Below are 11,202 nucleotides of genomic sequence, written 5' to 3' on the forward strand. Positions count from 1 at the left end.
AAAAAAAATCAATTTTTATTTGGAGAAAATTTAGGTAAAAAAAAAAAAAAGAGGTGAAAATTCCCAAAAAAAAAAAAAAAAAAAAAAAAAAAAAAAAACTAAAATAAAAAAAAAAAAAACTCAAAATGTCGAAAAATTGCAAAAAAAATAAAAAATAAAAAAAAAACTCAGAAATGTTCAGATTAATTTCAGGAATTTCTTAGAAAAAAAACAAAGATATTTTTAGCTTAATCTTAGAAATTTTGAGATTAACTGTGGAAAATTTCTTGGAAAAACAAAGTAATTTCTGAGCTTCACAAGTTGGTAATTTGGCAGAAGAAAAAAATCTTTAAGATTAATTTCAGAAATTAAAAAAAAAATGTTTTCAACTTTTATTAAATTTTTTTTTAGAAAATGTCTGAGTTTAATCTTGGTTGTGTTGAAATGAATGTATTTTGCAAAACTACAATGGAAACACTGGAAAACAGACCAGAGGAAGTGTTTGGAGGATGATGAATGTTTTTAATGATTTATCTTGAGAACAAAGTTATTTAAATTTAGTTTCTTATTTAATGGAAATTGTGTTTTTAAAGTTAAGTTTTGAACACATTTGTAACGGAAACGCAGCTTCCGACTCTTTCATAAATCCATAAATATAATTTCCAGCCACTGTTTGTTTACGTCCTGCTTTAACGCAGAACTACGACGCAGGTCTCACATCAACGGCGTCAGAAAACTATCAGATTTAGTTCCACCTGCAGAAGAGACACGGACTGTTTGGTCTGTTTTGTTGTCTGGGATCTGACCCGTTTTCTGATCGTGGTTAATTTGTGCAATAAGAAGAGACACTAAAGTATTTTCAAAGAGTTTCTGCTGCTGACCAGAAGCTGTTTGGGCAAAAGTCCACCAAAGTGAAGGACCGACATGTAACTGTTAATACGTCACTTTTACTGTCATTCTGAGCTTTAAATGTTCCTTCATGCTCTCTGTCAGTTGGTTTATTGTTTTATATAATCTTTTGATATACTTTCACTTTTGCACTCTCCCTGCATCCTATCCTACCTTCAATTATCACCCTGGGGATAAACAATATGCTTTAAATTTAATTTTATTTAATTTTCAGTATGTATTTTCAGGAGAACTTTGTTTTAAGTCCAACCTGCAGTAAAAATAAAAATATGTTCTGCCCAGAAATCCTCAGTTTGAGCTTCACCTGGTTCAAATTCTGCAGAAAAAAATCTAATAATAAACTCCTTTTACATCAAATCATTAATCTGTTCATTAAACAGAGCTCTGCCAAACAAAAAAGTTTTATTTAAGTGTTTATTTACGGTTTTCATCTTTAGCTGCAGATAATCCATCGTTCTCTAAAGAAATGCAGGGAATAAAATGTTTGTTTTCTTATTTTAAAATTAATTACATTTTTATTCAGTTTTTTGTTTCTAATATTGTATTAAATGAAAAATTTGCAGATGAATCAATTAATTGTCAGAATAATCAATAGATATCAAAATAAATTTTAATAGTTCAGCAGAGCTGCAGCTTAATGCACCTCAGCTACGCGTGTTGGTGTGTGTGTGTGTGTGTGTGTGTGTGTGTGTGTGTGTGTGTGTGAATAAGGGGATTTACAGCTTACTTGTCTCTACATTTCTGCAGAGCTTCATCAGCTAAGAGCTTCAGGTTGATCAGCTTATCTCCCCGGTAGAAACCGTCTGACATGGAAACACAAAGCCAGAAGGTTTACGCTCCGTTCAGACCAGAAACCTTTAACTCCAGCCGAGACTTTGTACAGAAACACAAACATTTCACACACAACGGAGAGTCCAAGACCTGAAAATTACACTCAAGAGCAGCACTACGTTAACATATCTTTACCCAAGTAAGAATAAAAATAAAAGTCTATTCTAGTAACCGATCAAATTATCAATAATTTAACATTTAAAAATTACAGACGGACCAAAATATAAGGTTAAGTGGAAATTTCACATAATTACAAAACAAAATCAGGCAAAAAGATAACTAGATAATAACTATATTTTTTCCCCAAAAAGTTACTGAAATAACTGAAATAACTGCAGTTCCACAGTCGATTACTTTAAAAAGCATGAACGGATTCAGATTTTAGCCGACACCAATTATTTTTGTCTGAAAAGTCGGCAGGTTAGCAAAAGGGAACGTTGTTGGTTTATTCTCCCGTACAAACCCTGAAAAAGTAGCTGACTGCATATTTCTGTGTCCTATCGTCAGTCATTTCTTTCTTTGTTTTATAAAAACTTATTGGGAAAAAGAAAAAAACATTTGTATGAATGAAAGCATAAGAATAAATGAGCTTCATCCAGCTGGATTAAGTTTTTCACCCCAGGCTAATCCGGCAGATTAGACTTTGATTACAGATTACAGATTTGATTACAGCAGCGACTCGGCTCCCTGTTAGCCGGTTCTGGTTCAAACTGACCTGCAGTGATGAGCAGCGAGCACTGAGAGTCGATGATCCGCTCGCACAAAGACTCGGCGGAGAAACCTGCAAACTGGGAGCAGCGGTGGGTTTACGCACGCGTTCTACGATCAAAGAAAGCCGAACGTGGCAGGAACGTCTGGTAAACTCACGACGATGGAGTGGACGGCTCCGATGCGGGCGCACGCCAACATGGCCACCACCAGCTCGACCACCATGGGCATGTAGATGGAGACGCGGTCGCCCTTCTTCACTCCTGCACACAAGAACAGAAAGGTTGAAACGATTAATCGTGATTAATCGATCCTCTAGTGATCGACGATCGAGTATACAGACTCAAACAAAAAAAGCCCATTTGCTGAAAGAACAACACTTAGACGGCAGTAATTAAGCCAAAACTGTCCAAAAATATAGATTTTTTTTATTAACGGTAAAAAAGACCTTCTTTGTCTGTAAATCTGTTCTACCCAGAATCCTCTAGTGCCATGTTGGATGGAGAGAAACGAAGGGCCAGAACTGCCCAGCCTCTCCCTCTTACAAACCTTCAGAACCGACTGCAGGATTTTGGTGATTCGAAGCAGAAAGTCAGAGGAGACTTTTCTGAACAGCAACAGTTTATTTCCTACAGTAGCTAAAAATATCTGTTACAGTGTTGAAACCAGGTGCTTTCATCATCTGTGAGAAAGCAAACATTTCAGTACATTTCACCATCATGCTCTCTGCAGATGGTGTAGCAACAACCGCTAAGGAGCCAGAGAACCACAGAAGTCGGTTCCTGCCAAAATCCGCTGGGACTTTACAGAAACTGGCTATGTTAAACAACGGAGGTCAGGAAACAACATTTAGACACAGAGAAACTGGAAAATGATACCTTTGTGTAATTCAGTGATTGTAACGGTAAAGCAGCTGGTTCCTCTGAGGCCAATTTAATCCTCATTTACACGTCTCCTGCTGCCCAGATTAAAGATTTTTCATGTTTGTCTTGATTAAAGACAAACTGCATAAATTTGTTCTTAAAGGTGCTATTTTGACATTTTTATGTAAATGTGTTTGATTCTGCAATATTTGGCTTAAAACCGTCTCATTGCTGCCCCATTTGGGCTGAATGGTGGCGAATGCAGCTGATTTTTCCATCGGTTACAACGGTCCAGTTCGGCTGGTGTCTGGGTCATACATGGCTTTATCCTCCGGTCTGAAACCGTCTCGGTCAGACCGGTTCTGTGGTCTCAAACAGCCACTTTTTCAGAGACTTTAGTAGCAATTTTAATTGCTGTTTCTTTGTTTATTTTGGTCATATAAAATGTTTTCCACTTCTAGTTTGTCAGAAATGTCAGCTTACTGATCTTTGAGAGAGTGAACCTGCATTGCTATGCCATTACGTCGGGAGCTGGAAAGATAACTCCAAAAGCAGGAAGTGAACTACAGTGCAGGGCATTCTGGGTAAATACAAATGGGTTAGCAGGAGAAATGGCTTTTCTTTTGTTTTTTTACCAAAGACTAAAGAGAAATCCTCCAACCATTAAAATCTGACGCCACTCCATTTTTGTTCACACTTGGTAAAGAAGGAAGTTGTGCTCAGTGTCTTCTTCAGAGGTCTTTGTGTCATTTCCTTCTGTATCTCTTGGCGCAGCGCCCCCACAGGCCAGGAGGGAAACAGGCTCCAGAGGGTTTGACACAAAAAAATTTAACAAATGTTGCATTTTGGTCCCCAGTCGACCCGAGCCTGCTGGACTGTGAGGAGTGAAAAGACCCTGAAGGCTCAGTGGCAGATCAGATGTTTAAAAGTTGGTGGATTAGCGGGCAGACGGGGCTTACCCTGGGATTTTAGGACATTAGCGAACCGGCAGACCTTCTGCAGCAGCTCTCTGTAGGTGACGGTCAAGTCATCTCCAGGTTCATTGCCTTCCCTGGAGAAAGAGAGAGTCAGGAAAAACAAACACACAAACATCTGACTGGTTTAATTTATCGTTCCTTACAGAATTAAAAACCAATAATGGGTCATAATAATCATAATGACTATGAATGTTAGCCTTGATTAAGTTTTTTCCCCCAAAATGGCTGACACAGAAATCTGATGTCGAACTGTTGGTTTTCTTTACAAGCATCCTAATAACCAACATACTGAGTGCAAAAAATATATATATGATTCTCATCTGCAAATCTAAAAACCAAGTTTTAAACTTATCGTCTAATAAAAAAGCATCATTATCTGATTTGGTCTTGATGTGTCATTTAATTTAGAAGAAGCAAGAAATGTAATAATTGGGGACCATTTCGGCTTTAACCTTCACACTTCAGCAAAAAACTGAACCATCAGTTGATTTTCAGGTTTTCCAGCTCTATTTGGGTTCCATACAACATTAAACAGGAGGAACATCACAAACAGGAAGGATGAAATGAGAAATGTAACAGTCCACGTTCAACAGCAGATGAGACTGAAGTCAGGCGCGACAATCAGGGAGCCGCTGATGTGTTCAGGTAGCTACACCCAAAAACTCAACTGAAGTAAGAGCAGCAGTACTTCTATGTATTTCTACTGAAGCGAAAGTAAAACGTAGACATCCAAAGAAGCATCTGACAAAAAGGCGACAGAGTAACTGATAACATCATATAATCGCTTATATGGGGATCCGTTTTGCGTCCCTCCACTGACCAGAAGAAGGCGATCTTGTCGCCGAGCTTCCTCTCGTGGACGTTGCGGTCCAGCAGGTTGTAGCAGATGTTGGTGGTGGCTCCTTCCATGCACTTAACGAAGATTTCTCCTTTAGTCACGTCGAAGTTGTAGTCCAGGAAGCAACCGGTGTGTTTGGTCTTCCAGAAGAAATCTTTAGCAATGGCACCCCAGAACTCTGCGGCACAGAATCAGGGCAGAAAGGCACCGCTGGGTTTTTCAAGAAATTCACATTTAAAATACAGAAAAATGTATCATAGTTATTAACATCATTCCGGTTCAGTTCAGAACCTGATGGGATAAGACTAATGGACATCCTGCTCTTCATACGCAACATCCAGGAGTTTTGGCAAAAATATAAATATTTGTGTTTTTCAAAAATACAAAGCATGACTGTTGGATGCATCATTAATTTCTCAGGAAATGAAATTACCTGGATGAAATCATAATGAAATGACAGAAAGCAGACTCAATGTTTAGTGTAATTTACTGTTTTTCTCTTCCTACCAAAAGCTGGATGGTAAAAGTCTTCAGTCTGGTGCTTTATTTATTTGTTTCTATTGTTCTGTTTATTTACTGTGGATATTTAAAATGTCCTCCAGTTCCAGAGTTAAATGTTTATTAGAATTTAAAGTTTATTGATCTTTGACAATGTTTTCTGCAGCTGACTTTTATAGTTGGGTTAATTCAGTAGTTTGAACAGCAATGGGCAGAGATCAATGATTCCTTGAAGCTGTAAGTTTGTGATAAAATCCCAACAGGTTGCATGTCTGTAAACTTTTATTTCCTCCTGCAGTTATCTGCCTTGTACATCAGCACACAGGAGCAAAGTGTGTATCACTACCAAACCGTTTATGTTTATGGGTTAGTGCAATCAAACAGCCTTTAGTGGAGGCAATAAAGACGCACTGAGCCTTGAACCAGGAAGTAACAGGGTAAAAATAAAAAATAAAACAGAAACTGCATATGTGCAATATTTCAAACTTTATGTGAGGCTTTAAAATGGGTTTGCAAGAGGAAGAGTGGATGTATCATGTTCTGCAAAATGATGAAACCAGTTGGTTGATTATCTCAACGATTCATCAACATTTCCTTTGGTCTGATGTTGAGATATGAGTCATAATAATTAGCCAAAGACTATCCCATTTATTGTCTGTTTTAAAGTAAATACTAAACCTGTCTGTAACTGTATGACAAATCTTTCAACAGGCTTTAAATGTGAACCAGCAGAAACTACAGGAAGAAATGGATGGAAGTCTAGGTAAATCTGCCACAATAAGAAATTAGATCAACAACAATCGTTAAAAAAGATATTCTTTTTTATGCTATCGTTGAAAAGTTGCCATTTTGAAAAATGTTGCAAAGATTTGACACCCAGAGAAAACTGGTTAGTTTGAACTACCTGACACTTCTGCCTGTTTTCTCTGTCGAATTGAAAACAGGCAATTTTTAAATGCAATTACCTGGACTTTATAACCCATTTAAATTTTTGATTTGTTTGTTTATTTTATCCATTTAAACATTTTTCATTTAGAGTGTAAAATGTTACTAATCAAAGTTTTTCCAGTCTTTGAACTCTGCCATTATTGTTATTGCCGTATATTAGTTGAAAATCGTCTCAGAATGACAATATTATTGTTTATCACAATAATTTCTGGGACAATTTATCGTCTCATTGTGACAGGGCTATAAAAGTCTGTCACAATGAGAAATAAATCAATCCTATGATAAATTCAAACAAGCTCAATAATCTCAATTTGCATGATTTATTGTTTTTCTCTTTTTTCTCTTTATCACAAACTGGATGATAAAAATCTTCAGTTTGGTGTTTTGGTCTTAATTAGCCATTTTTTTGAATGACAATCTTGCTTACGAAGACTTCATAGTTAATTTCATTTGTTGTTTGGTTTATTTATTTTTGATTTTTTTAATGTCCTCCAGGTTAAATGTTCACTAGAATTTAAAGTTTATTGATCTTTGAGAATGTTTCCTTCCATTATTATGCCACTATTATTATTGTATTACTTCAAAATGGACTCAAAACAATATTATCATGGGGTGCTGTGGTGGCGCAGGGGCAAAGCACGGCCCACGTACTGAGGCCTCAGTCCTCATGCCGGTGGTCGCAGGCTCGATTCCCAGCCTGGTGACATTTGCCCCTCTCTCATAACCCTCTTTCCTGTCAAACTACTTTCAAATAAAGGCCACTAGAGCCAACAAAACCTTAAAAAAAACCACAATATTGTCCCATTAATTACAATGCAAAATTTGTCATTGTGACAGGTCTAATTATCACTATTAACATAAGACAGGTTGGTTCAGTTCATTCAAAGGGAATCCCAACATATTATAATAATATTATTGGCATTATTTCTATGTTTACCTGTGTGAATATGTGCTTAGTACATTCTGTTGTAAAGCTCTATGTATAAATTAATAACTCCGTGTTTGTACTGAAAAAGGAGCTAAATTTACTGAATAATGAGCGTTTCTGGGTTTCATTCTCTGACTCAGTGTAAACTGAAATGTTTGCACTGAAATGTTTCAGTGTGAAAACTGGGAAATTCCTGGAGAAACTCCGACCTTTCACTGATCCTGTGTGGTATCAGAGCAATGCGGATGCGTTACTGGGTGTGAAGATGTAATCCTGCAGGTTGCGACACCCGTGTTATCTTTTACATCTTCTCACAAGATTTATCACTTTTCGCATTAAATATTCATATATTATGTAGCTTAAATTAATACTCACCATCTGGATTCTCAATGGAGCGGGTGTAGAGCTCCTTGTATTTCTCAAAGCTGGGGATGTGGGACTCCTTCTTTAGGTCCTCGGAGCAGTGGAAGACGTCCTCCTGCGGGGCTTTATCGGGAATCATGTTGGCTCCAATTTATTCCCCACGAACACGAGTCAAAGTGTGGACAGGTCGGCCTGATATTTCCACGGAAAATCCCGTTTCAAGCACCCTGTTCTGGTGAACTTTCATAGAAACAAACTTAACTCATCGGGCGAAGTGTCAAATCTCGCGCGAAGTGCAAAAATTCGAACAAGCTCAATGCAGATTTCATTCAGACTTCCTAGTTTCGCAGGGTGACTTATGACGCTTTTTATTCAAAAGCTGTAGCCGTTGACCCCCCCAAACACACGCTGTTTGATTTATAAAACAAAACCCAAGTCAGGTGTAGCTTCTACGCAGCTTCAGCGTGTCGTCGTTCCTGGGTGAACACGGACGTAAAAAGGTTTGACATCAGCTAAGCTAACCAGCTAAGCTAAGGAGAAAAAGGCAGGTTCAGTTCATCCGTTAAAAAGCCCGCTCTGTGTTACATTAAACGAGCCAAGTTATGTTTAATCATTACATTAAAACATGCATTCATTCTGCATAGCTATATGTAACGAAAATAAAGTGTTTTTAGTCGTAGCGCTAACTCTTTGTGCGTCTCTTCTTCACTGTTTGTTGCAAGCGTGTTCTGCTGCTGGACTGTTTGGCTCCGAGTCAGAGCCAATCAGAGCTCAGGACGGCGTTCACGTGCTTATTGTGAAAGCTCAGAATTTACAGTGTTTTTCCACATACAAAACTTAAGTTGGTGTCTAACTTGAGAAATTTGCTAAAAAGCAATTCCATCTATTTTTTTTCCTATCTCGAGCATCTTTAATATGCTGATAGTTTAAAATCTATAATACTTTGTGATTTGGGAAACCAAGTCAAATCACAAAGTATTGCGTTCATTAACTGATCTGTAACTCAGTTTTAAATATTTTACTGCTAGTGTAGAATAATCTAGCCTAGGTTTGAATAGTCAAAGTAATGTAGCTTTTAAATTTAACCAAGGTAAAGCTGCTTCAGTGTGTGGAAAATGAGGTGGATTTGCCCTTTAATCGTTTCCCGAATCGGATCGGAAGCCAACTTCAGCTTCGGTTGCCCTCTAAAATCATTAAATTCAAAACAAGTTAAAATTAAACTAAATAATACACATTTCAGATGTTTTGTTTTAGACTACATAATGTATATTTTGTCTGTTAATATTATCTGCATCATGCCAGTGACACGCAAGGACAAACGCTGCGTTCAGGTCAACTCGGAGATCGAAACTTAGATCATGCTAAGGCGTCACACCCACTTTCAAGTTGCAAAACCGGTGCGAAGTAATGATGAAATAAAAAAATAAAATAAAAATGTTTTAAAAATGTATTCAGGTCAGTAGTTATAACCTCTCTTCTTCTTTCCATTATACTTGAAACATTTTAAAAGTTTTCGAGGTTTTTAGGACGAACATAGCTGAAAAAACGTTTAGCGGTGATTTAGGCAAAGTTTAGGTTGCAGAAAACTTTAACGATCATGCTTTCAATGTGGCTGAATTAAAATAATTCTGCAAAGAGTGGGTATTAACTATATATTTAGTGGAAAAACTTTGTGGAATAAATTTACTTTTAGGAGAAAAAAAATTGATTTGGAAAAGTTTTTTCTGCCTGAACGTATTGTTTTTCCTTCATTCAAGACTTCAAAATACCAAAATTTGGACAACTTTATATTTTAGTTAGATGTCCTGATTGGTTACTAGATGCTCGAGTCGCCTTTTTACTAAATACCTTTTCACTCTTTGTTGACTAACTTTTTGGACGGGTTACTTGAGTAAAATATGTTGTGCTACTCTTACTTTAACACGAGTTCTGCTAGTAGATTTGAAACTCTGAATGTAACAAAAATGTAAAATCAGAAGAAATTAATTAAGGGGTGAATACTTTTTTTACAGCTGTGCAGAATACATGCTAATAAAATGACAGATCCAGAAACATAGAGCACATATTTTAACCATACGGCGCCTCATACAGAACAAAAATGGAAACAGAGAACATTATGAAAGAAAAAGCTGCATACTTTTTTTATTTTTCTGTTGTTCTTAATTAGTTGATTTGAGATTAACCCGTAACACAATAGAAATCTATGACAAGCATCAAGAATGAGACGTAAAGCAATGTTTACAAAACGGTGCCCACCAGGGGGCGCTGTGGGAGTTTAAGCAAGTTGAAGAAAGGGTAAGAAAGAAAATATTTATCAAATTAATTGTATTTTACTCTGTTTTTAATGATAAAAATATTAAGTTAAATGTTATTTGCTGTGCTCGTCTTTCCGATTGGCCGACTGGTCCTTCGCACTTGCTAGCATAGCATAGCTAGGGCGAAATGGAAAAGTTTCTGACAAGAAAAAGACCGAAGGAACCGACCAGGAGCATTTATGCTAAGCAAATGTAATAATTTTTGAAAAGTGAATAAATATGAGATGAAAATGTCTAAGTCAGTGTTTCTTTAGATATTTTGTACTGTTGTGGTTTTGCTAATGGGGCTCCTGACCGGAAGCTAATGTTATATTCTTAACTCTTATTTTCAACAGCAAGAAAAAATAAATAAATAAAATCAAAGGCAGCATTTGACAATGAAATACCGTTTTATTGTTATAGTACAAAACGTGATTTAAAAAGATCAACTTCAGCGGAGTATAACAAACACACCAGAGGAAAAGATGGGGGAGAAGTCACAGTGTAACACACTAATCAGCGCTGATTGTTGAAAACATAAAGGTCTGCGGCTGCTACCAACAAAACCCCTTAAAGCCACTTCTTCATTCTGCTCAGGAATATTTAATTCAACTAAAAAAAAAAACTCCAATATGCTACAACAGGCATTTGGAAGAACTCTGGAGCAGAAAAAGTCTCAACAAGCAGAAAAATTAAAACCAGAGAAATGTCAACATTCTGCTGCTAGAAGGGGTAAAATTAATAAAACTGAAAACATTCAGAGATTTTCCAGCAGTAGTAGGAGGAGGAGGAAGTGAGATTAGCACTTGGTTGATTTGGTACGAAAAGGCCACAGTGTCAAACGTTGCATCATGAAAAGCACTTCTGAAGAGGAAAGCCTCCTTTCTGTCTGCAGTAGGTTTTCCAGGGCTTGGGGAGGTCACAGTGGACAGACAGGCTACAAAAAGTAGCCTTCATCTCAAACTCTTCTGTTTAGAAATTGTTACATTTAGTTTCCTGCCTGTTGCTTCACCAGTGGCAAAGCACTGAAGAAGTTTCAGTGACTATTTTACGTTAAACGCCCTCA

General features: G+C 37.1%; 1 protein-coding gene across 3 annotated transcripts in view; it reads right to left on the minus strand.

Moving 5' to 3' along the window:
* The window catches only part of acss2 (acyl-CoA synthetase short chain family member 2), a 27,376-nt gene extending 18,776 nt beyond the window's left edge, over positions 1-8,600 (minus strand). For all 3 annotated transcript variants that reach the window (XM_015020904.1, XM_015020903.1, XM_015020902.1), the window contains exons 1-6: positions 7,855-8,600; positions 5,088-5,283; positions 4,250-4,341; positions 2,587-2,690; positions 2,435-2,507; positions 1,616-1,691 (exon numbers count right to left, since the gene is read on the minus strand). In XM_015020904.1, the coding sequence (XP_014876390.1) occupies positions 1,616-1,691; positions 2,435-2,507; positions 2,587-2,690; positions 4,250-4,341; positions 5,088-5,283; positions 7,855-7,981 (668 nt within the window). In that variant the 5' untranslated portion in view covers positions 7,982-8,600. The remainder of the gene's footprint in view (positions 1-1,615; positions 1,692-2,434; positions 2,508-2,586; positions 2,691-4,249; positions 4,342-5,087; positions 5,284-7,854) is intronic.
* Between the last annotated feature and the right edge of the window lie 2,602 nt (positions 8,601-11,202).

The sequence above is a fragment of the Poecilia latipinna genome, unplaced genomic scaffold (assembly GCF_001443285.1).
Source record: "Poecilia latipinna isolate Pla-1442-1.1 unplaced genomic scaffold, P_latipinna-1.0 Scaffold2683, whole genome shotgun sequence".
Lineage (NCBI taxonomy): Eukaryota > Metazoa > Chordata > Actinopteri > Cyprinodontiformes > Poeciliidae > Poecilia > Poecilia latipinna.